The 27,109-nt window shown below is 39.6% G+C and overlaps 1 protein-coding gene across 8 annotated transcripts in view; it reads right to left on the reverse strand.

The window, feature by feature from the left end:
- The window catches only part of TCF4 (transcription factor 4), a 314,022-nt gene that overhangs the window by 204,902 nt on the left and 82,011 nt on the right, over positions 1 to 27,109 (reverse strand). For all 8 annotated transcript variants that reach the window (XM_065406724.1, XM_065406730.1, XM_065406731.1 and 5 more), the window contains exons 3-4: positions 5,398 to 5,459; positions 1,748 to 1,844 (exon numbers count right to left, since the gene is read on the reverse strand). In XM_065406724.1, coding sequence (XP_065262796.1) covers positions 1,748 to 1,844; positions 5,398 to 5,459 — 159 coding nt within the window. The remainder of the gene's footprint in view (positions 1 to 1,747; positions 1,845 to 5,397; positions 5,460 to 27,109) is intronic.

Here is a 27,109-nt window from a genome sequence, read left to right on the forward strand (position 1 = left end):
AGCTGTTAGCCTCGCTCTCTCTCTCACACGCACACTAATCTGCACATGGAGGAACATCAGTATTCTTATTTCCAAATGATTTTATTTTTTCAATAAATACACATACACTGAAACTTAAGGACACTGCAGGAACATTCCACCTCCAGACCTTTCAGCATGATGACTATTACAAACCAAGTGCTGCTGAGAGACATCTTGAATTTGACAGTGTTGGTATTTTCAGAAAAATTGAGGCCTGATTATTCTCTTAGCTGCGGCTGTGAAACTCCCATTGACTTTGACAATCAGGCTTCAGCAGAAAAATCACATTTAAGAAAAATGTGTTGTTTTTTTTTTTTAAATCTAATCAATCTGTTATTTTATTCCTAAAAATGTGCTTGCAAAAGTACTGTATCATAATGAATACTTTTTGAAATAAGGGAAAGCAGCTTTTTTCCCAAATGGGGGAAAAACAATTGCAGACTAATGCTATTTATTTATTGGGTAAGGCAGGAGCAGAGGGTAAGAGAGACAGACTTAAATTGCAAAGATCCGCATTAAAGGGTTAAATGTGAAAGCATCACTCAGCCCAGTGGGATCACAGAAGTGTGTGACTATTTGTAACGTATTTGCACTACCTAAACCCAATGGCGTGAGTTAATAAGGGAGTGTCGGAATTTCCTTGCTTTTGTTGGCTTAAGTCAGACCCTTGAAACTGTTGTAACTATGTTTTGTGGGGGAATACATACCAATAATTACAAGCTTCAACATTATCCCGAATGTTAAACAACTCACAAATATTTCCTAATATTAAAAGACAAGGCATATTTTAGGGGAATACATTACATTCACAAAATGATATATCACAGTTACAGCTCTATGTTTTCTTTGGCTTACATTCAATCACAGCATTTCAGCTAGTTCATTGATAACTGCAGTAGAAGGGTGTGATCTTGGCCAAGCACAAGGATTACTAATATTTTTACATCATATATTTATTTAACCAAACTCATTTATCAACCATGATTTAAAGACAGTAGTTATCATTCACTTGCAAATAATTATAGCCTTTCTTTATACTGCTACGGTTATAGCTGCAACACTAAATCTTTGCAAGCTTCATTAAAATGAATGCAGGGACGTCCAAGCTTTCCTTAACTGTGAGAGCTGACTTGCCAAATGCCACAAGCTGAATTTGGCTTGTCCCAAGTGGAGTACGTTGCAGGCAGCCTCATCTTTAATCCAGAAGTTTGCAGTCCAGAGAGACTGCAAGTCACAACAGGCAATGATCCATCACGATCCAGAGAAAACAATGGTTTATGATCTCAATCTCTTGTTATTTATCTGTTCCCTCTAAAGAACATTTATTTGTAATATTTTCAGCAACATTTTTTGTACTTTAAAAGTTCTGTTTAATTCTCTGCCAAGTGGTCACACCTTTAAAGAAAACACTTAAGCCTCAGGAAAGTACATTCACCGCTCTATGTAAAAACGGCAGTCACTGTTTTAAATGCTATATACTGCTTACATGAAGAAAATAGAGGCTATTCAGTAAACAGCACAGGTGTACATTTTTCAAAATATGAGCAACCATATTTGAGGCAAAATTCAATATTTCCTCCCAAAGACTACGTACAACAAAACCCAAAATGCTTAGGAGAGGAATGGAAGCCCTCAAATTAAACTATGGTGCACTCACTAACTTCCACTTTTAAAAATTAAGCCTTTGAAAAACAAAACCACATTAAGAAATTTGATTTCTTCTTACTTTGTATTCTGGAATTGACAAAAGGAGGAGAGAGATTGTCATGTGACCCAAGGTCCCTGCTTGCCATGTGATCATAGTGAGTCCCATCTCCATAGTTCTGTTAATAAATTGGGAAGGGGAAAAGAGTTTTACAATTTTAACACAAACATTTTCTGTAAGAATAACAGAGAAAGAAGTTATACTTTCCCCCTCGATTCTGAATAATGAAGAAACTTTATTCCCTCCATTGCCCTCTTCCACTGAGTTTGTTGGGGGCAATGCGTTCCAAAATTTATTTGAAGCCGGTTTAAAATTTTTATTTTGTTAGTAATTAATATGTGTTTATTTTGTGGACACACCTGCCTGGTAATTGAGATAATATACCAGGGAGCGTGGTGCTGTGCAAGCCATCGAATGACTTTCACCTACTATGTCAGTCTTTCTGCTTTCACATCAGTTGGGGAGAAGAAAGAATATATTTGGGGTTTTTTTTAAATCTCCTATCTGTAAGTAGAAATTTGCCATTTTAACCCAGTGGTTGTTGCACGCACACAAAGGCAAAATTTGGCCTGAAGTGTTTGGGTGTTTAATACTACTTTTCTCATTAAGGAAAAAGACCCCAAAGCTGGGAGGATTAACCGATGAGCTTAACTTTATGCACTGTGAGTACTTCCACTGAAGTCAATGACACTAGTCAAGTGTATAAGTTAAACACATGCGTAAATCTTGTCAGGACCAGGGCGCACATTTTCAAAGCATCCCTAGCCTAGCCTCCCAGTAGACACTCACAATTATTGTACCTGTGCAAAACCTCAAAAGTAATCACAAAAATGAACAAGCGTTTGTCCATCTGTAGTGCTGCTATTACATTTGTATTTTCAAACACCGTTACTAATTTCTCACAGCACCTCTCTGAGGCATAGAAATATCATCCTCATTTTCAGATGGGGAAACTGAGATGCACAGAGGTCAAGTGATTTGCATAAGACAACCAGAAAGCTGATATGGAGCCTTGATGAAAATTCAGGATTTCCCCCCCAGGACTGTGCTCATTTCTTTATATCATCTCATGATATACTGGTACACTCACGTTCAGATATGTATGCCTAAATAATTGCGTGTGGAAATGTACAGGTTAATTTTCAAAACATTTTTTTTTCTAAAAGCAACCACAAGTGTCGAGGGGGGAAAAAAGGTTAAAAATAAAACTGACAGAGGTGTAAAGTAATGATGTAATGGATGCTAAACCAGGTATAATAAGAAATGGTGATTGGCTTTTCCTCTTCTATGGAAATGGTTGAGATTCAATCCTGATATGCAGTAAATGGGGAAAAAATCATTCTGCTCAGCTGGCTGTAGTGTAATGCAAGGCTAAGTAAATTTACTTAGACGTGTCATTTGGCAGGTTAGCCAAAGGCAGAATCTGCCCACAGGAGGGAAAAAAAAAAAAGAATGGACTGAGTATATGAACAATAACACTGTCTTTCACCTCACTGGACTCTTACTTTAGGGTGCTGAAACATAGCCAGCAATGCTTGCAAGCCCTGTTCCTTCACATTCATTAAGAGACAATTAAACAGCAACATAAACAAACTTTTTAAATAAGGGTGAAGCCACATTTTGCCTTGCATAATTTTATATCATGGATTTACAGAATACACGAATAAGTAGTCTTGATCCTGAAGTATATACTGTAATTTTTGAGCCCAATCCTCAGAATAATATTAAGGCCCTGATCCTGCAACTGGACTGGGGCACAGGCTCAAAGCTTCTGACCCCAGTGAGCGGTCTGCCCAATTAAAGAGCTCAGGACTCGGCCTTTTTCAGAGAGGGTGGATTGTGCAACCCTTACTTACACTGGTGAACTTTTACTTATGTGAGTAGATTCAATGGGACTACTGAGGTGAGTAATGGCCCCCAATGTATGTAAGGGTTATACAATCTGGCCCATAAGTGGACAGAGCTGTTGGTGGGTGTGTGCATATATATATAAACAATTTTATTGGAAGGGATATTTCTTATTACTCAAATAAATGGAAATTGAATCCTGAGTCTCCACACAATTCTAAACACAACTTTCTCAAAGTCAAAACTAATGAATTATGTTGTATTCCAGCTATTATAAAAATAACAAGAAATATAGTGTGTCTCAGTAATTCCCATGGTAGGCAGTAGTTCAGTAATGACACTTTACTGTAATAGGAATTAATTTAATGTTAGTGTGTGTGCGTTATAATGTGAGGAACAGGAAAGATTTCCTCATCTCATTCATATAATACATTAGAATGTCAAACTTGACAGCTGGAGCAATGGGTTGGTAAAGTTACTGGTAAGTAGGCAGATCTTACTGTACTTTGAAGATTAAAGTTAGTAGCACATTGCCTGAAGACAAGAGAAGTCACTATCCACAGCCCTCTGAAATGTTCTGACTTTGGAAGTGGAGGAATTATCCCTTCAAGTTTGGGGAAAAAGATTGGTGGGCTCTAAATACGTTTGAGGGCTACATTTTCAAACTGGCTACCTCTGCTGTGCCACCAAAATATGCACACTCATGAGCAAATAGGTACGAATTTGTGCAAACATGCATTTGTACATGCAAAATAGGTAAATGTGAATGAAAACTAGTCCTTGTGTACACAGTCACCAAGTTTAAGGATACAGATACATGTTTGCCTACAAATGAACAATTTAATAGGCCGATTGTAGGCCTCTAGTTGTTGAAAATTGTTCCCAAAAATGTTACGGATCCCTTAAGCCTCACATACATAGCCCGTCATGAGTTAATGATTTGTTCTAAAGACATTCAGCCTACACCCCCACCAAAGCAGGGAATATCGGTTTTTAAAACGTATACTCTTGTTAAGTCTTGAACTCTGCCTTTTCACTGAAGAAACCAACAGAGGCTGAGCAGAACGTTGAGGTAGGGCAATGCAGATATGGTCACCTGAAGAGAGGTCTGAAGTAGAAAGATGCTGTAAATGGCCAGATTGAGTGGGAACAAAGAAATGTGGGCTCAGATTTTGCCACCCTTGAGAACACTTGTCTACTCATGAGGAATAGTAGCTTTCCCTTCCAGTAGTTCCACTTCAGTGGGACTACCCAAGGAGTGAGGAATAATCCTGCATCTTGGCAGGGAGTTAGATTAGATGACCCTTTGTGGTCCCTTCTAACCCTGTAGTTCTATGATTCTAAGATACCATTCAATGTTAGGAAGAGTGGCAGTATCTGACCCCCGGTGATGAAGTAGCACATTTTGAGTGTACAAGTGCTTCCCAATACTATGCAATGGATTTTTTGCATGTAGATATCTGTGCCAGTGAGACATAAAATCTCCCAGCAAGCTAACTACAGCAAGTGAAATGTCAACAATAACAAAAAATGCCTCTTACAGCACTGAGATAACATACAGTGTTGGATCAATGGCTGATACTGACTAGCAAGGCAAAATGGCTAATGAAAATTCTTGCTAGCTGTTAGCAGGAGTGGAGCAGGTGTCAAATTCAATCACAGGATCAGATAAGAATGTAAAAAAGCAATTTTGAAGAGAAGCTGGTCTACAGCCAACTTTGCATGTACATTTTTCTATGCAATCAGGTGTAAAACTCAAATTTAAGATTGTAAATTTACATATGCAGGAAGTCTGGTTTAGGAAAAAGATTAGATATACTTACCCTGGATGGACTAGGATGTCCTCCATTCCCCCAGGACCCTGAGCTAGTTCTGTCTTCTACATCTAGGGACAAAAAAGTTCTTTAGGCTTTATTGCAATAATTCTTTCCTTTTGTGTAAGCACTTTTAAATTAATGTTTCAAATTAATCTCCTGTTGCCTTTAATTAAGAATCAAGCATAGGGCTACTACGATGATAGTGGCTTCTGACCCAACCACTTAAATTAACTCATTTAAATTCACAGCAGAAATGAACTGGACCCTCAGGAACCAGAGGTTTGAACATAAAAATTACTTCAGTGGCTCAGTGTTTCGTGAGACTTAAAAACCTGACTCTGATGTACCAGTTAAAGTTGTACCAAAATCCTTGCCACAAAATACATATAATCAAACATCAAAAATAAGATGTGGTGAAACAGACAAAACCCAGAAGCTAATCTAAAACATTTTCAAGGTAAATATTCCTACACAGATCCTCATTCAGACCCAGTTCAGGAAAGAATGTACTCAAGTCCCAATGAAGTCAGGAGGAGTTACGCACATGCTTAAACGCTTTCCTGAATAGAGATGGATGTAATTACATACTTAAGCATTTTCCTGAATTTCCTTAATGCCTGATGCAATGCCTATTGAAATCAATGGGAATCTTCCCATTAGCTTTGGATGCTTTCAGTAGTGTGCTCAACCACTTAAACATTTCTGCCCCCTCTCTTTGAGGCAGTAGCAACATACAATATGAAAGATATGGCAAAACTGCAAAGAGGTAGTACAATCTAGTGTTTAGAGCATGGCTCGGGAAATCAAGACTCCTGCATTCTTTCCTGAACTCTGCTGCTGAACAGATGTATGACTGGGACCTGGTCTACACTTCAAACAAAGATTGACATAGCAATGGAGCTCAGGAATGTGAAAAATCCTCACGCCTGAGTGCTCATCTAGCCACTGGTGTGGACACAGCCAGCTTGACAGAAGAATGTTTCTGTCAACGCAGCTACCATCACTCGGGGAGGTGATGTTACTACACCCCTTCCATTCCTATAGGCTGCATCTGCACTATGGGGTTATCTACAGCGCCACAGCTTACCACAATAGCCCCTGTAGTGTAGACATGGCCATAGAGTGAATCACTTTCTCTGGCCCATTTTATCCATTTGTAAACTGGATAGCACAATATCTACCTCAAAAAGGTGCTGTAAGGCTTAATAAATTACTCTTTATGAAGTGCTTCAAGATCCTTGGACAAAAGGTGATATATAATTGCTAAGTGTTACAGAATGCAACTCTAAATTTCCCTTGACAGAACTGGAGGAGTATTACAAAAATGTTATTTCAAGGGTGGAATGCTGTTTCATAACATTTTTCTGTTACTGTTTCTCTTGATGCTACTGTAAACAGAATAATTTCTTTTATTCTTTCTGTTTTGGTCTTTCCTAGGGTAAGAAGAGTTGTTTTTTTAATGAGGAGTTTTTATTACTGTTAAAATTGTCACCTCTGTCATAATGAGTTTTTATATTGTTTTAGATGGGATGTTTCAGAAAGAGAAGCAGACTAGCTGCTTCAAAAGACACCCCAATTGCGAACAGATGTCCCTCATGGATAATCAGACAATGAATTGTGTGCTTCAGGGCAGGCCATGTTAGTTCTGAGGTTGTATCAAGGCCCAGGAGAAGAGGCTACAGTCCCTAAACTCTACTATTTAATGCTGAAAGCATTATATTCTTTGTGATGTACTCAAGGATGCTGGAGTAAGCTTGTATGACCACTGTCCTCATGGAATCCTCAGTACATTCCATTGGGAATCTCATCAGGCTATCCCAGTTACCAAAAAACATTTAATGACTAAATAAGGTGCCAATCCAGCAAAGCACTTAAGGACAGATTTAAATGTAAGCATGTGAGCAGTTCCATTTAAGTCATTTTAATTTAGGGCATTCGTTCAAGTCAGTGAGAATACTCATATACTTAAAATTAAGCACATGCCTCAGAACTTTGATAGACTGGGGCCAAAACGGTAAATTTCATTCAGTCTCTTTTCATGATGTGTTATATTTCACTAAATCTGATTTTGCCATTAATATTATATTTGAGGGCCCCTGTTCTGACCAGCAAAAAAAAAAAAACAACGTGCGGGGCGGCCGGAGCCAGGGTGCAGGGGGACTCCCTGCGCTGCAGACGTGCCCTGGGCAGTGGAGTTCGCGCCCTGGCTAGCGGGGGGGGGGGGGAGTGGGGGAGCGGAGGGAGAGAGAGAGAAAGGGTGCGGCCAGGGCTTCCTTCAGCGGGGCGCTTGCCACTCGGCACTCGGCCCCTCGCGCCACGCCGCCTGCCAGGAGGGCTCCGCACCGCTCCGGTTGGCGGGGAGGGAAGGACGCGGGCTGCCCTGCCAGGCTTGCTGCAGACCTGGCACTGGCTGGGGCAGACGGAGTGCGCAGCCCGCTCCCAGCAGGACGCTCCCCTCCTCCGCACCGCCGCCCACTACAGGGCGGCCAGAGCGGCGAACCAAAAAAAACCCCCCAAAAAACGCTGCGGAGCGGCCAAAGCGGCGAAGCAAAAAAAAAAAAAAAAAAAAAGGATTGGAGGGAAGCCGCCCCTTAGAGGCTGCCACCCCAAGCACGAGCTTGCTTGGCTGGTGCCTGGAGCTGGCCCTGGTTCTGACACTCCAGGGTCACATATTCAAAAGGACCGGGGCTCAAAGGGAACTGGCGCTCACGAATTTGAGCTGTGGTACTTTTTTTGAAAGAGAAAGAGTTGATGTATGTCCCAGCACTTCTAGAGCCTGATTCAGGAATAGAAAATGTTACAACATGGTTGAGTTAGTGCTGAAGAAACAAGCTTGACTTCAGAAATTACCTGACCGTGTAGTGCTTGATTTTAAGGGTTTTATTTTAAAGCACCTTTATGTTTCAAGGCAAAAAATATCTAATGTAATTGTGGATATTTTCATTATCCATATACATGTCTAGTCCTTTTTGTACTCCTTCTAAGAGGTTGGTCTCAATTATATCTAATGGCAATGAATTCCACAGGCTGTGTTGAGAGAAAAGTATTTCTTTTTACCAATTTTATATTTGTTACTTTTTCATTTCTTTAAATGCCACTGGTACTTATATGATAACAAAAGTGAATAGGAGTGCCCAATTTACCCTCTCTTTACCATTCACATTTTGTATACCTCTATCCCATCTCTCTTTTCCCCCTCCTACCCAAAACAATCCTGTAATTTTAAATCACTTTTCACATAGAAATCTTTCTATGCCTGTAATCATTCCTATCACTCATCTCTGAATTCCCCAATATTGCCATTATAGCTTTTGGAGTTAGTGTGGCCATCAATGAACACAGTATTCCAGATGAGGACATAAATTTGGCACATAATGCACTATCACATTTCATTATTATTCTTCAACCTATTTCTTATGGATTTAATAATATCATTGCTTGTTATTTGTTAAGCACAAACACTAGCTTTTAATCTAATTACACAAAAAGACATATTTGGTCTAGATTGCTAGAGGAATTTTAATCACAGCATTGCATTTAAATATATGTGTGTGAGTATATATAATATATTCTGATATAGATAACTGGGTATCTAACAGTACATTTGCACTTCTAACTTAGGTCGGTTAAGCATTTGAGGAGCAAAGCCGTACATTAGGAAATCTAAAATATGGGTAGTATGACTATTAATGTTTTGTAAACAAATTAGTTTTATCTTAAAGTTTTTTGTATTTAATTTTATTTTTTCCCATATAATAATTCCTATTATCTCAATAAAAGTGTAAAGTGTTAATAACAAAAGACATTCTCAGGTAAATATTTAATTAAGCTCTAGACAAAGAAAGAAAATGTGTATCATTTACCTGACAGATCAGATCATCCATGCCATTCGGTTAATTAAGCTGGATTTTTTTTACAAATAATTTGTGTTATGTAACTGATAATTAATGTTTTCAGATCCTGATTTAAAGCCCACTGACGTCAGCGGAAATGCTCCCATAACGAGCTTTGGATCAGGCATTGGACCGCTATGCAATGACTCTACTATAGCTTCCAAAATCCATATTAAACCCCTTAGGCAAACTAGCAATAGTGCATGTTATGCATATCTTTGTCCATGAAAATATCTCTAACTTTCTTATACCGTCTGCTTTATATTTATAATGTTTCTTTCTTCTCTTTCCAAAATACCAAATATGATTACATGAGAATATAAACTAATCACTTACCAGGTGTGCCAAATATCAGCCTGCAGTAAATGTTTATGGCTGAGTTATAAACCTCCAAAAATGGAGTTTATAATGTAAATGCTGTCACAGTGTTAATGATACTGTTGCAAACATCACCAACAAACCAAGAAAAATACTACAAAACTGGTCTTTTAGCTCCTAAAACTTACTGTGAAAAATAATGAAGACTTGCATATTTAAAAAGGCTAAAATAATTCTGTGTGAAACTGAAAGTGAAACAAAAGTTGCCACTCCGGGTAGTGTTGTTTGCATACATTACATAATGGTAATAATAACAGTGCTTTCACATTTAAGCAGCACATTTCAACCCCTACACCTCAGGAACAATGACGGCTGATTTTACAAACTTAACTTGACTAACTTTACTCACATGAGTAATCCTATTAACATTATAGCCTGCAGTATCATCCATACAAGGCTGACACTCAAACCTACACAGCCATTTGCTGATCCCAGACAGCGTAGTCTCCTTTCTCCCTCAGTGTCTGACGAAAGTCTGGGAGCAAATTAATTTAGTCTCCGCTCTGTTTTGATGGAAATTGCTGATAGGGAGAAAACATCCAAAGGACTGGGCCAGGGCTGTGAGTGTGCCTCCTACTGAATGTATATATCCATCTTTGGTCAATTCAGTTTACAGTCCTCAGCTGTATTGTATCCATAACTATGGTACTCTTGAATTCCCAAGTGACAAAAGTGGCATGTAATGCTTTTCTTTTCTTTCCATCTACAGCTTAGCTCAGAGACTGTGAACATTCCTTCCTGCTGTAGTACTCACCATAGTAATCCAGGCCTGTGTAAGGATAGATTACTGCAATGTGTTCGACTTGAGGCTGCATTTGAAAAGCACCTGGAAGTTTGAGCCACTGCAGAATAGAGGCTTGTCTAATGAGTGGACTGACCTCTCACGAGCACATAACACCAGTGCTCCATTCTCTGATGTGGTTGGTGATCTGCCAGAACAAGAGTCTGACATGCTTCAAGGGGCAGTGCAAACTGCATCATCTTGGTCAAGCTTTTAAAAGGGTGCCATCAACCTGAAAATTACATGTGTGTCTGAAAGCTTTGTATCCACCTGATCCAGCAATCTGATCCGTGGAGGCAAACTCTTGCACGTGCATGGAGGTCACTGAAATCCACTGTACTCTGCACGGATGTAAGGACCCACTTGTGTGGATCCAAATGCAGGATCAGGAACACAGTTGCAAGTAACACAAAGATTCATATAGCTGACAGCAAGTAGCAATATTTCCCTAATTTTTAAATTTGATTATACTGTGTTTTTGACAGCACTTTGTGTTGTCAGTTTTACCGGTTCCCCTGTCTGGTCAGTTTGCTCCTTGATAAAATAATTCTTATGACCATCAGCCAGGAAGCAGAAAAATCCTTATAAAGTTTACATGTATGATTTTTTTTTAATAAGGGCATTATTTAATGCATGCTCTATCAGAAACTTTCTTTCTTTCTTTAAATTTAGTTATTTTTTAAAAAATCCATATTGTCAGGCCCTTTTATCTGATCTAGGGAAATGCAACCTAGATGAAACTACTGTAAGGTGAGTGCAAAACTGGTTGGAAAATCATTCCCAGAGAGTAGTTATCAGTGGTTCACAGTCATGCTGGAAGGGAATAACAAGTGGGGTCCCGCAGGGATCAGTTCTGGGTCCAATTCTGATCAATATCTTTGTCAATGATTTAGATAATGACAGAGAGAGTACACTTATAAAGTTTGCGGATACCAAGCTGGGAGGGGTTGCAAGTGCTTTGGAGGATAGGATTAAAATTCAAAATGATCTGGACAAACTGGAGAAATGGTCTGAAGTAAATACGATGAAATTCAGTAAGGACAAATGCAAAGAACTCCATTTAGGAAGGAACAATGCACACATACAAAATGGGAAATGACTGCCTAGGAAGGAGTACTACAGAAAGGGATCTAGGGATCATAGTGGATCATAAACTAAATATGATTCAACAGTGTAACACTGTTGCAAAAAAAGCGAACATCATTCTGGGATGTATTAGCAGGAGTGTTTTAAGCAAGACACGAGAAGTAATTCTTCCGATCTACTCCGTGCTGATTAGGCCTCAACTGGAGTATTGTGTCTAGTTCTGAATGCCACATTTCAGGAAAGACCAAAGAAAAGCAACAAAAATGATTAAAGGTCTAGAAAACATGATTTATGAGGGAAGATTGAAAAAATTGTGTTTGTTTAGTCTGGAAAAGAAAAGACTGAGAGGGGACAGGATAACAGTTTTCAAGTACATAAAAGGTTGTTACACGAAGGAGGGAGAAAAATTGTTCTTCTTTACCTCTGAGGATAGGACAAGAAGCAATGGGCTTCAATTAAAGCAAGGGAGGTTTAGGTTGGACATTAGCAAAAGCTTCCTAACTGTCATGGTGGTTAAGCACTGGAATAAATTGCCTAGGGAGGTTATGGAATCTTCATCATTGGAGGTTTTTAAGAGCAGGTTAGACAATCACCTTCAGGAATGGTTTAGATAATACTTAGTCCTGCCATGAGTGCAGGGGACTGGACTAGATGACCTCTTCTGTGATTCTTGGAAGCAGTCCCACTGAAATCAATGGAACTACTTACATGCTTAAAGGTAAGTCCATGTTTTGTGGCTTCCTGAATTGAGGTTTCAATATCCTCTGCTGGGCAGCACCCTGCAACTGTGTCACCACCTCCTTTTTGCACTGCGTGTGCCAGCTCCCAGAAGGCACTATGGACTGCTCAAAAATCCCAGGGAACAGCAGATACACCAAAACTAGGGTGCTCCCAGATTCTCAACATCCCACAACAATTCAGGATAGCTGGGACTAATAAGGAGAAGGAGGGCTGACTCGGGGAGGGTAGAAAGAGGGTCAATAAGTGGGTGGGTTTGGTAGCTTATACCAAGTCAGAAGGAAGTTCCTAAAACGCTGTTCTATGTACCCACATACGCTATTCAGTACCAGATTAGAAAAACTGTACTGATAGAACAGTTACAGGGCATGCCCCTCCTCCATCCCCTTTCTCTCTATAGCCCCCACACAAGGCAGATTACAAAAGATGACATTTCTAGTTGTCCTAGATTTCACTGAAAACTCCTTGCCATCAACCTTGCTTTAACTTAAGCCTTTAAAATACTCAATTTTTTCCACCTATGTTAAAGTTTTGGCCTGTGATCTGAGAGTGACAAGCAATCGCTCTTGGACATTATCTTCAGGGGTTGTGTCTTAGCTTTCAACCAATCTTCTTTGTATTTAGACTTAAATGTGCAAGCCACACTATATTACTCTGCAAAACATCAATGAGAAGGCTTAATTAAGTAACACTGACAGATAAATCCATTTCTTTCGCAGTAATCAAATCAAAGCAGGTTGACATAACACAGGAACTTAATACAGTTATTCCCTTGTAATTGGAAAAAGGCCCTTTACTTCTCATTAAAGCAATCTTCTGGGTATTGGCATAATAAGAAGGCTCAGGGCTTTAATACTGCCCTATAAAAGCCTCAAGGTACAGACCCTTTAAGCAAACATGCCTGATTATCTAATTCCTTGATCACAGCGGAACATGTAGTTCCTATTGTTTAAAACTACTAATTCTTTATCTCAGTTACAGTTTTAAAAAAATAAATCAATATGAAGTACACGTGATGGAGATCTCTAAAAAAACAAACCCTAGGACCCGGGGGGGGGGGGGGGGGGGGGGAGGAGGATGTATTCTTTAAACAACTCCAGTTCTTCATCTTGAAAAATGAACTCTGACTGAAAAGATTTTTATATACATATAAATGTATCAACATTATTCATAATAACAACTTTGATTATATCTATACATTTGTTTTAAAATAAATAGTAACCTTGCAGAATATTTTTTTACCCCTACAGAGTGGAATAAAACTCTTGCAGATTCTGGGTGAAGGCTTCCCATTCTTGATATGCTGCCACCATGGTGCTCTATTTCCAACCCTCACCTTTGACAATGTGGAAGGGCTACAAAGCCCTTGCCTATGTGCAACAGTTCTCTCTGCATGCAAGGTAGAATCTTGAATGTCACAGGCACGGGTCCAGAGCTTGTTTGATGGGTTATTCTCAGCATGAATCCCTGATCAGTTCTATTTGCCTGTAGCCATGATGGAGTTATATGTGGCATAAAACATCAAAGTGCTCCACGAACATTTGGAAGTCTGTCCCTTGCATATTTGTCCATTGTTCTTTTTATTTTGTTTGCAGGGTTTTTTGAGTGAGATGTGGTACACTATCAACAGTCAAAGGCTAACCATTCCTTCATAAAATGGTACTCAAAACAATTATGCATTTTTCAATTTCTAGAAATGAAAAAAAATGATCAGCAATTACTATTCGGTAAGTCGACCTTAATTCACCATAAATTAGTACTACAGGTATTCCAAAAAATAATTCTGTGAACTCCTAGGCCCTGATCCTGCAAAGATTTAAGCATATGTTTACACGTCATGAGTAATCTCATTAAACTCAATGGAACTATTCATAGGGTGAAATCCTGGACCCACCCAGAGAATGTAAAGTTGAATATGTCTTTGCAGAATCAGGGTCTGAGGCCTGGTCTACTCAGAAAATTAAATTGACCTAGCTATGTCTCTTAGGGCTGTGAAAAATTTCACATCCTGAGTGTCATAGTTAGCTCGGCCTAATCCCCAGAGTAGGCTCGCTAGGTCGACGGAAGATTTCTACTGCCTCTCAGTGAGGTGAATTATTAACTACACTATGGAAAAACCCCTTCTGTTGATGTAGGAAGTGTCTACACTACAGTGCTACAGCGACAGAGCTGCAGCACCATAGCTGTGCCCCTTTAGCAGCTCTAGTGTAGACACGGCCTGAAAGGGCAACTTAACCATGAACAATAAACAACATGGGTTTAATAAAAAACAAATAATCTTGGACAAACTTGGTCAATTTTAGTAAACAAAGGGACTGCCGTGGATATAACACAGACTTTGTACAATGTCTCAATAAATCCAACTTGAAAATGTAGTTAAAATTGGCTTGGTTATGAGCAGAGACCTACCAAGTTCATGGTCCATTTTGGTCAATTTCACAGTCGTAGGATTTTAAAAATCGTAAATTTCATGATTTCAGCTATTTAAATCTGAAATTTGATAGTGTAGTAATTTTAGGGGTCTTGACCCAAAAAGGAATTGTGGGAGATCGCAAGGTTATTGTAGGGGGTTGCAGTACGGCTACCCTTACTTCTGCACTGCTGCTGGCGGCAGCGCTGCCTTCAGAGCTGGGGAGAGCGGCAGCTGCTGGTTGGGACCCCAGCTCTGAAAGCAGAGCCGCCACCAGCTATAGCGCAGAAGTAAGGATGGCATGGTGTGGTATTGCTACCCTTACTTCTGCACTGCTGCCTGCAGAGGTGGGTCCTCAGTCAGCAGCCACCACTCTCCGGCCACCCAGCTACGAGCAGCAGCGCAGAAGTAAGGGTGGCATAGTACGGTATGGTATTGCCATCCTTACTTCTGCGCTGCTACTGACGGGGCGCTGCCTTCAGAGCTGGGTACCCGGACAACATCTGCCATTCTCCAGCAGCCCAGCTCTGAAGGAAGCGCAGAAGTAAGGGTGGCAATACCGTGACGCCCTTAAAATAACCTTGCGACCCCTCTGCAACTCCCTTGTGGGTCAGGACCCCCAATTTGAGAAATGCTGGCCTCCCCCATGAAATCTGTATAGTATAGGGCAAAAGCACATAAAAGACCAGATTTCACGAGGGGGAGACCAGATTTTACGGTCAGTGATGCATTTTTCATGGCCGTGAATTTGGTAGGGCCCTAGTTATGAGCAAACACATGGATTCAAAACCATAGTACTATAAACAAAGAGTAATAGGAAAAGCCAATGTACCAAGTCCGGGGGAGCTGCCTCAGTGCTGTAATACAGAGATCAGTATTAGGCACAGTTTCATTTAATGTCTTCATTAATGACTTGGAAAAAAAAAATGCAAATTACATGATTACATTCATAGATGATACTAAGCTGGAAGGTGTTGTAAACTGTAGTGAGGACAATGAAGTAATGCTAAGGAATACAGTGTCCAATCCTGCAAGCCGTCTTTAGTGGAACTTCCATTGTCTGAACTCTCTGGGAGTTCCCCATAGAGAGGGCTTGGAGTTAGAAATATGGTTAGAAAATAACAAAAGGACATTTTTCCTGGAAAAATGCAAACTACTAACTGAAGAAATAGTCCAAAATACAGATTTTCAATGAAAGGAAAATGCTTGGAAAGTATTAACATCAAAAAAGATAGGGTCGATATGGGACAATAACTTAGTTGAGTTTGTGGCATGATAGGGTTTGAAAAAAAATATCACTGGCAAGGTTGGGATCCAGAGTCATCACATCATGAACCAGGAGGTGATACTCCCTTTACATATAACACTTTGGTGATACTGCACCAGGGCTGTTGCAGACAATTCTGGGCACTTTGCTCCCAGAAAAAGGTCAACAAATTGGAGGAAATTCCAAGAGTAAAAAGAATACGTGAGAGCTGGAAAACAAAAGTGTGGATTAATTGCTTCAAGAAAGAGATAACATGTGAACGGTGAGATGAAATGACATGGTGATATGGACCTGACGATATAGCTGAGAACATAATAGTGACCAAAAAATGACATGAGTAAATAGACAGAAAAAAGAGCACAGCAGATGATCTTGTCAGGTTTGGGAATGATGAATGATGACTGACATATTGCTCCTCCATACATATACATGCTGCCTAACCATGTGCCACATGCAGAGCAAGCATTCAGTGAAAGTGACAAGATTATGAGATTAAGATTTGCACCAAGAAAGGCTTTCTGAAAGCAACCATTGTTTTCAAAAGCACGGGCTAGAGTGTCACGTTTTGAATGATGCTGTGGGAAAATAGCCATTAAGCTAACAAACTGTATTAGACTGATCTTATTTGATTGGTACTGCTGTTATTTATTAGAGTGCATGGATCACCGCCCCAACCTTTCTGTATAAAAACAGATCAAATTCAAAATCTCACACATCAGTCACCTAACCTTATGTCATACCTTCTGCATTAGGAAAGGTGTGCCATGACTTTGTGCCAGGATGATTACAATCCTCAGCTTTCATCCAGCCTTCCCACAATAACTCTCCCGCTCCACCATCACAGAAATCAAATAAATTATTTACAGTCCCTGCTGACTGGAGTGAAGAAAAACAGAAAGAGAGAGACACAGAGAAATACACCTAATTGTGTACACTTTAAAATGCTGAGAGGGACTCAGATACCAAAATGATGGTACTGTATAAAAACAGATAGATTCAAGTTTCCTGCCACAAGATAAACCTTGCAGCTACTCCAAGATAGAAGTTGAAATCACAGCTCTTTTTAAGTCAGTGAAAGTTTCACCATTGACTTCAGTAGGGCCAGGATTTCACCCAAAGTTCTTTATGTTTGCTTTAGATTCAGTGTATGTTATATATGCCATCATATGCCAGCAATGCCCCTCTGCTATGTACATTGGCCAAACTGGACAGTCACTACGCAAGAGTATAAATGGACACAAGTCAGATATCAGGAATGGCAATATACAAAAACCTGTAGGAGAACACTTCAACCTCCCTGGCCACACAATAGCAGATGTAAAGGTAGCCATCTTACAGCAAAAAAACTTCAGGACCAGACTCCAAAGAGAAACTGCTGAGCTCCAGTTCATTTGCAAATTTGACACCATCAGATCAGGATTAAACAAAGACTGTGAATAGCTATCCAACTACAGAAGCAGTTTCTCCTCCCTTGGTGTTCACACCTCAACTGCTAGCAGAGCACCTCACCCTCCCTGATTGAACTAACCTCGTTATCTCCATACTGATTTATACCTGCCTCTGGAGATTTCCATTACTTGCATCTGAAGAAGTGAGGTTCTTACCCACGAAAGCTTATGCTCCCAATACTTCTGTTAGTCTTAAAGGTGCCACAGGACCCTCTGTTGCTTTTTTACAGATTCAGACTAACACGGCTACCCCTCTGATAATTTATTATTACTATTATTCATAATATTTGGGTTCCAGAAATTATCTAAGTAAAATAACAAAATGCTATGACAGAGCGGCATACATACTGGAATACAACAGTCTTCTAATGTATGGCTATATATCCACTCTTAATAATTAATAATATATATTTTTTGTTTCTGAGTTTTCTGCTTTGAAATTCACCTGGAAAGTAAATGGATAGGTGACGTTCCAGAAGATCAAATTTAGGTGAAGTTTTGGATGATCAGCTGCTGAGCACAACAGTTAATGTCAAAATATTAAACAAGCTAGTTTTCCAAACAAAATGACATAATCAAAATTAATATATATGTTTATTCCCTGAGAAGAGGATACACAGTATTTGTATTGGAAATACATGCATTCCAAACCACTGGAACAAACTATCAAGAGAAGTGGTGGATTCTCCATTTCTTGATGTCTTCAAATCAAGACTAAATTCCTTTCTGGAAGAAATACTTTAGTCAAACACATGTTATGATTCAGTCAGAAACAAGTTATTGGGCTCAGTACATGGGTAACTGTGTGAAGTTTAATGGCCTGTGTTATCCATGAGGTCAGACTGGATGATTTAATGGTCCCTTAAACTCTATGAATTTATGGATCTTAATGCACACTGGCATACACCTATCCCATATCTGCCTAGTTCCTGTGATATAATCATAAGGGTCGATTGCAGAGAAGAGCGACAAGATGATCCTCCTCAGAAAGGTAATTGCTACCAGGAACTCAATCTTAAAACAGAAATAGTTAAGGAAGACCTAATGATGTTCAAGCCTTGGTTTCTGCAATGAAAGGATTGCTAGGAGGGATCCAGGTCTTTTTGATATGGGACATCTACGGTCAGGAGGAAAAGCTGGGGTAAGGTCTACAGTCACAATTCTGCCCATGAAATTGGGTCCTGTCAGGAAACTAGATGCCTGACAAACCATGCATTTCCAAACTGTTTGAGTTCTTTCAGCTGAAACAACTGGACCATGGTTTTTTTTTATTATTATTTGAAGCGTTCTTTCCAATGGATGTTCACTTTCTGACTGGACGTTCATCAAGATTACCAGCTGGGTAATCTCAGGTGTGAGAGTGTGTGAGCTTTGTTCCACCTGAAAGACATCAAAAGAGTGCAAGTCCTATGTACTGGTCCCTTGGTCCCAGAAGAGCCACCCCTCCATGTGTAATGCCACCAAGACACTTTCCCTGCAGAGGGCTGCCACTGTTATCATCATCATGTGAAGGCCTTAGGGACAGATGCCAGCCCCAAAGGCGAGAGCCGTGAACTGGAAATGCAGTAGGGCTACACTAGTATTCACCTTAGTAGAAATGATGTGTAAAAGTTATTTATGTATGCATCCTGAAGGAGATTTAACACAAGAAAATCTCCTGGCTTTCAGGAGAGTTTCTATTCTGATTCTTTCACCATTCCCAACCATTTTAGATACAAAACTACTCTTTTGCTTCAATTCCAACTCACCCACTTTTGCCACCATTACGTCATGCAGATAGGATTTCAAAGAAACACTGTTTGATCAAGGAACGGCGCAGCAGAGTTACTTTCCCATGAAAATGTGTTTGTTTTGAGAAAATCTTCTCTTTTCAGGTGACTGGGGAGAGAAAATAGGAAGTATCCTAAGAGCAACAAGTTCATTGTACTCACAAACATACCCTTCGTAATAGAACTTGGAAGAAATTTGATTTGACACAACACTTTTCTAAAGAGGAAAGTCGGAAGGGCGCCTCCACCAGGTGGAGTTGGGAACAAGTTTCTGGTTCAGACTCCAATTTCAGTTACATCAGTATAAAACCAGAATAACTTTATTACACTTTACTGAAGATTTTACACCTGTGTAATTGTGAAGAGTATGTAGACCTCCATATTTTCTGTGGAGGTGAAGAGTATGTAGACCTCCATATTTTCTGTGGAGGTGAAGAGACAGTACCCTTTCCTGACTGCTCTTTAAATCTTCTTAGGAGGTGGTTATATGAAGGAATGGAATTAATGTCTAGCCTGTAGGCTAAGGCTAAGGAACTTTTATAAACCATAGTACCACCTCAGGGTTTCATGCTTCTAATCTTCTAGATCATCTGATGGTGAGGATCTAAGATTTTCCTCTTTTTCCTCCTTTTCTTCAAGATCAGTTTCTCTGTCTCCTTAATTGTGCAGTTGGCCAATGACCTGATTGTTGATCTGCCTTAGTCCAGCAGCTTGCTCACTTGGAAAGGGTGGTAAAATCCTCTGTGGGAAAGGCACTCATGATGGAGGAGGAACCTGTAATTGAGGCCTGATGATGCCACTCTAAACAGTGAAGCTGTTGTCGTTGTCCCTAGAACAGATGTTCTTGAGCCATCACTGGATAAAAATAGGGCTTCAGATCAAAGAAAAGATTTAATGGGGATGGAAGGGGAACACATCTGAAGGGCTGGAAAAGAAAAGGTGACAGTACAAAAAGAGTGCACAGGAACTGCCAGAAGTATAATTAAATAAGCTAAAGGCAAAAGAAACAACAACTTAGGAGGACAGGAAGTGCAGCCCACATTCCCTAGGGTGTTCAATGGATTGGGTGTTACAGTACCCGCCTGGGCAACAGAGAAGAAGAACAAAACCATGCAGCTCACGCTGGCAGCAGCAGAGAAAAAGAATGATTTGTTTAAAAAATAAACTAGATTCCGTTTTCTAGTACATTAGCTCAAAAAGCTTATTGCTTTTCTGCTCTTGGAAACATACCACCAGGTGTTCCTTCAGTGAGTTTAAAGCACTCTTGGGAAGGTGAGTTAGTGATATTAGTCAGCTGTTGAGTGGCTTTGAACACGGAGCTCTTTCTCAAAAGTTAATCACAAAAAAGGTTCTAATGAAAACCGTGTGGACTGCAAAGATCAGCTAGGGTATATATTTTCCTTATTACATTAACATACAATACTGAACAGTAAAATTTTGAATACTATAGGAAAGTACAGTCTGTTTATCAAAAATGTGACTGATTTTTTTTTTAGGTTGGAGCAAATGTATGAATTTACATTTAATAGGGATTAATAAGTACTGCTAAGTGCTTACAATCTGTAGGTAATGTACAGTACTTACCGTATATACTCGATCATAAGCCGGTTCGTTTATAAGCCAAGCCCCCCAAGATGGATAAGTAAAAATGGAAAATTTTTATAACCCGTTCATAAGCCGACCCTATACTTCAGGGGTCGGCAAACTTTGGCTGCCAGGCCATCAGGATAAGCCGCTGGTGGGCCAAGATGCTTTGTTTACCTTGAGCGTCCGCAGGCACAGAAGTAAACCTAAGTAAACAAAGTGTCCCAGCCAACCAGCGGCTTACCCTGACGGGCCAGGACACCAACTGGTGGGGAAATTTTGCGGGGGGGAGAAGCTGGGAGTCAGGGGAGTAACCCCTGTGACCACCCTCCACATGACCCCACCGCTAGCCTGGGACACTCACACTCTCCCCATCCCATCCCTTCCCACCTTATCTGGGGAGGGCCAAGGGAGGATGTCTCTGGCCTGGCTGGAGCTGCTCCAGCAGGCTGGGCAGCACGGCCGCAGCCTGCTCTGATGGGCCAGACTGGGCGGCGCGGCCGCAGCATGTTCCAGCGGGCTGGGCCGGGCAGCGCAGCCGCAGCATGTTCCAGAGGGCTGGGCCGGGCAGCACGGCCGCAGCGTGCTCCGGTGGGCCGGAGGAGAGCAGCATGGCCAGAAGCAGACAGACTCTGGCCCCGACTCTGCCCTTCTGGCTCTGCTGGCTGTGCTGCCTCTCCTTGCCCCCTCTGTTGGGGGGGAGGGGCTGTGTCCCACCTCTCCCTCTCTATCCCCGTTCATAAGCCGGCCCCCTTCTCTGGTGCTTCCTTTTACTAAAATTTTGGCTTATGAATGAGTATATACGGTATTTCATCATGTAAATCTGCCAATATATTTTTATTCTGATCAGTTAAACTCTCTAGTAATCCGGCCTCAGTTTCTTCTGAGAAGAGATTGTCAAGTGTGTTGAAGTGTGCTGACATGATCTAACGTCCACAAAAGACTAGATGGAAACTAAAAAAATCTTGCTCATGGCCAAATTCACATTTGATCTTTGCCTTCAGAGGGAAAATATTAGCACATCAACCATGGAACGTAATTAAAGAAAAGGGGTTTAAAATTGGAAATGTCTTTAAATGAAAGAATGGAAACAGAGACTACCTTAGATACATAAAAATGACAGGAAGAAAGCAAAAGATTCTTTTTGCGTACAGGACATACTAATGTTTGAATACATCCTAGTCCCTGCTAATTCTTTCTTATTGTAGGAGTTATGGATATGTCAAAAAATGAAAAGGGTGGGAAAAAATACCAGAATTTAAATATAATTATTTATCACTTAGACTAGTTGAGGATAAAGACAACATGGTCATGTGGTCACTTGGGAAGTCAATGCATGTGTCCAAGGAGTCAAGAGCAGAGAGGTGGAAAGAAGTTAACATTGTGGAGGGCCATGAAAACAAGAACAAGGAACTTGAATATGATTCGAGAGACAACGGGGAGACTGTGAAAGGATTTAAGAGCAATTGAATATGGGTGCAGCATCAGGTGAAGTAAAGCATTTTGATTCACTGGCAGTTTGGGATATCAGGAATGTCAGAGAATAAGATAATTCAGACTTGGACAAGAGTTTTTGTGGTGGGGAAGGAAAGGAACATAAATATATATACAAATGCAACACGCAGCAATTCACATATAATTATCCTTTACGTTGCAGCAAATAGATTAAGAACAGATTTGAAGTGGCAAAATTCTACTACTTACTTGATAAACAATTTACTACTGGTTTGCTCAGGGGATTAGGTACAAAGCTTTCCTTTTTTTCAAAGAAGTAGAACCAGCTGCCAGATATATACAATACACTTCAATAGCGTCTGTTAAAGCCACAAATAATTGGAAATTTCATTTGAATCAGATGGGCAATTTATTTTATGCCTGAATTTGCAAAGTCTATACAAATATCCATGGACAGTTTGGGTCCTCACTTAACAGCATTTGCTGTAAAACTTTAACAGTGTAAACAAACAAAATTGTTCTCAATATTTATTAATATTCATAAAAAAAGAACTAGATTGTCCTGCCTTCAGATGAGGTTATAAAACTTCACATGATTATTCAAATTGAGTTACATAAGCTATTTTCTAATACACATATGACATAGGCTTCCCACATTATGGACAGCTGACTTTCACATATCCTTTACATTTACGTTTACAGAAATCCAGCTATAAATCTGTTTTTTAGCAAATATACTGACACTAGAAAAAAAATGGTAAAAGAGAGATTAATGTACTTTAAATTCTTTAAAATTCACTGATACAATTTTTGCCTCATCGGGTTAGTGGGGGTGTGCGTTGTTGTTGGTTTGGCTGGGTTTTTGGAGTAAAATGTCTTTTTTTCTTCTTGATCTTCATTTTAATCTGATGGGGGGAGGCGCAGGGGGCGAGGGTCAGACTTACTGGCTAGAGTCAGACTTTACTATTATCCACTTTTCTGTCAAACACTGTTATTCAGATGCCATTTTTGTCTATTGTTTCCTTGTTATGGGGTTTTTTACATAAATATATATTTAAAATACTTTAAAAAACAAAAAAGGGTTTTGATCTATAACGTATTATTTTAAAATACTTAATTCTTCGATTAACCCAATAAACTAAAGGCACTGCAAAGCCATTACTGTTTATCAGATGAATTCAGATGATATACATACATTCCAGAATCACATGCTAAAAACGTTTTAAGGTGAGCAGATTTATTTTTTTAAGATAATTCATTTTAGTCTTTGGTCATGAAAGTCGCAATAGGAAGTAAGGGGACACTTCAGATCCAAAGTACACTTCACTTCTAAATCCAAAGGAAGTGGAGGAAGCTTCAGATCTGAGGGGACCAAGCACATAAGAATATACTGTAGAAAACAAACATGGACTTTCCAAGAGGGTAGATTGTATAATCTCTCTCTTTTCCCTCTCTGATTCTGTGATTCTTTTTTCTTTCTCTCCTGATGTACAAAACTCCTGTGGATCACCAGCTTCCAATCTATAGAACGCCACTCTATCAAGCACCCTACTGGCGACTTCACCCCTCTCCCGCCCCCTCTCCCGCCCCCTCTCCCCCCCCCCCCCCGAACCACTCTTCAATCATGGGCCAGCAGGTTAATTTTATTTTGTTTCACGGTATTATAAAAGTTTTTTAAGTTCACTTTGATGCACTGAGGAGAGAATACGAAATATTGACATTCCCAAGGATTGAATGACTGTTCTGAAATAGCAAGTCCAAGGGGGAGGATGCTAAGAGGGACCGAACGGTTTTAGCAACTGAGAAGGGGTCTGCATATATTTGTCACTGGGATCATTCCTCCCCCTTCTACTCTGCTGGAACTGCCTAATATACTTATTAGAACCAATTCTTTTTCCTACGAGTAGAGTAGGTAGGTTCTACTGTTGCTTTGTGATATCTGAGAAGTGTTGGTGGCACTAGGGGCCAGATTTTACTTCCTCATTTTAATGTTTGCTCTGTTCCTTCTCTGAGGGAATTCTGCTTTAAGCTCCTGAATAAAGCTATAATGTTTCCTGCCTTCTCTTGTGTGACCTAAATACTAGAGCTTTATAATGGAAATATGAGCATTATTAGAACATGCCAAGTTATTGTAATATGCAGGCATGCACTAAATCAGGTTACAAACAATAACAACACATTCATCTTCTGAGCAAAGAAAAACATTATGATCAACATTTTCAAACTTGGGCAAGTAAATTCATATTTAGTGACCTACACAAAAATGGCCAAACTTTTAAAGATGCTGAACACCCACATGTTCCATTGGTCAAATATACTACTAAAGATCGGATCACTTATTTAGGTGCCTAATTTCAGGTTTCAAAGTACGAAAGTTTATGCCTATATGAACAATAAGCTATACTCAAGGTATGGTAATGTTCTAAAGAAAAACAGAACTACAGCAAAAGGCACTTGATTTCTGTAGGCGTTGTGAGACATATGGGTGCCTGGGCAGATGAATAGAAAAGATTCCAATTGTAAAGTCACGCCTCCAGTACACACATCCAATGGCCTCTATTCCACTCTAAGATTCAAAATCAAGGGACCTTGAGAGGTCATCTAGTCCAGTCTCCTGCACTCATGGCAGGACTAAGTATTATCTAGACCACTATCTAGTATTATCTAGAATCATTATCTAGAAACCATTATCTAGTATTATCTAGAATCAGTCATGAAAGCCTATTCCAAAATAACTATCACCTACAGTAGACAAAATGAAACATTTTTGCAACAACCCAGTTCCAGCAAAGTGAAGCAAAGCAGCCTCCATGTGATTCAATCAGAGAGCAGTCAGAGCAGGTGGTCTGATCATTATTTCAGTTAAGTGTGCCAACTTTTTGCCAACACAGCAGTTATACCATGATATTTGGTTTAGCAGGCCATGAAATATTAGGAAAAAATGTACTCAAGTAATTAAAGCTAGATAATTAATTCCTATGGTCTGTATTTTTCATTTTCTTAAAATTAGTTACCGGCACAATAGTCCCAATATCCTTTTGACATAGAAAGATGTACATAAGCACATCGTTGGACCTACACATGTACTTTTAGAAAAATCTGTGCAGTGTTCCTTTGAAACTATTTTATTCTTTCAGAGTTAGAATAAAATGTTAACATACTACCTGGTATATTACTTATTCAGGATCAGGTTAATATTCAAAGAGCCAGGCTAAAGGTTCTGGTTTGCTGGCTGGGAAATACGCTACAAGGGATAACCAAAATTCTAAATACCTATCCTCTTTTTGGCACTTCTCTTGTGCAGCTACATGGTCTGAAAATTCTTCCATTACAAGGATGGTCCATTTTTTACTATATCACAATTCCATAGGAAGAGGAAATACACATTTCCAATAATGTGCAATACAAAGTCTAGCTGCTAACATTAAAAAAGAAATGTATTTGCCATTCTGTTTAAAATGTAGATCCTTTACTGGAGCAGTAAATAAGCAGGTCAGGGGATCTCTAGGAAGTCAGTATTCTGTCATAAGATTAAACTATTTAATATTTTCCTCCCCATCTAATCCTGGACACAACCACCATATGTGCAAGTATGTCCCATTTTCCCCACAACCCCTCCAACAGAGTGCTCCCCTCGTATCAAAAATTTGATGGATCTTAACAGGAGTCAAATACCATCTTTATTTAAAAAAAAATTCTTTATGAGCTACACAAATTGAAGATGTGTAAGAAATCAGAGATGGGAGAGATTTGTGAAATCATTTTGTCCTATCCCTGTAGATCAATGCAGTGTATTCTGAAGTGCTTTGTCCAGACTAGTTTTGACTGACTCAAAGTTTAAATATTAGATTTAATTTACCTCTTAATTAACAAAGATAATCTACGACGTAGTGTGATTTACAATGGGAAAAAATCTCAAATTGCTAAAATAAGCTGAATAATCATATGGAATAGCATTTAATAATTTGCTACACAGTTACGCCACATTAGTAATCTCATTAAACATTGGCAGCAGTGCTGCAATATATCACTACGATCCAGGGAGAGCACTAGGGTTCCCATAAGGCAGGGAAAAGGAACAACCAGGTTAATGCTCTTGTTCACATACATTATGTAGATTATTTCATAGAATAAGTCAGTACAATAATTTATAGCACCATGCTGACAATGCCATGCTAAGCACAGTATAAATATTCTCGTAAAAACTATATGCCAGGATTTCAAAATAACGGGTGCCTAGAGTTAGGTTCCTAAATCCTAATTTAAGCACTTAAATAAGTGGCCTGATATTTAAAAGTGGTGAGCACCTAGAAGCTCTCACTGATATCAATGATTTTCAAAAGTGGTGGGTGCTCAGCACTTTTTGAAAATCAAGCCACAAGTTTTGGTGCTGAAATATGGCATTAAAAGCCTAATTTGTTAATGATTCATGATCTCCAGAAACTTATAAACTAGAGCATGATTTTCATAGGTGCAGAGAACCCTCATCTCTTATTGATTTTAAAAGGGTGCTGCACACTTCTGAGAAATGAAGCTCTTTGTGTCTTAAAAGGATGGGTTGAAAAATCTGACATGTAAGATTTCAGCATGAGAATACTTTATGGAAATCTTAAATGAACTTAGACCCCTGATCCTGCAATCAGACTGCATAGGCAGCCCGATACTCCTGTGGGGAGATCCAAATGAAGGATTGAGACTTATATTATCTATTTTTTGAGTTATAAAGATGCAAAAGGAAAAGAGAAGTCAAGGTTTTTAAGATTTGTTTTCACTCACAGAACCCAGTGGTGCCTTGTCCTAAACAACCATTTCCAGGCTATTGCCCTCTCAGATTGACTAGTGACTTTTGACACTTTGAGGTTCGAAAAGTAAATACTCGGCAATTCAAAATTACGAAAAACAACTCATG

The sequence above is a fragment of the Emys orbicularis genome, chromosome 6 (genome assembly GCF_028017835.1).
Source record: "Emys orbicularis isolate rEmyOrb1 chromosome 6, rEmyOrb1.hap1, whole genome shotgun sequence".
NCBI classification, from domain to species: domain Eukaryota; kingdom Metazoa; phylum Chordata; order Testudines; family Emydidae; genus Emys; species Emys orbicularis.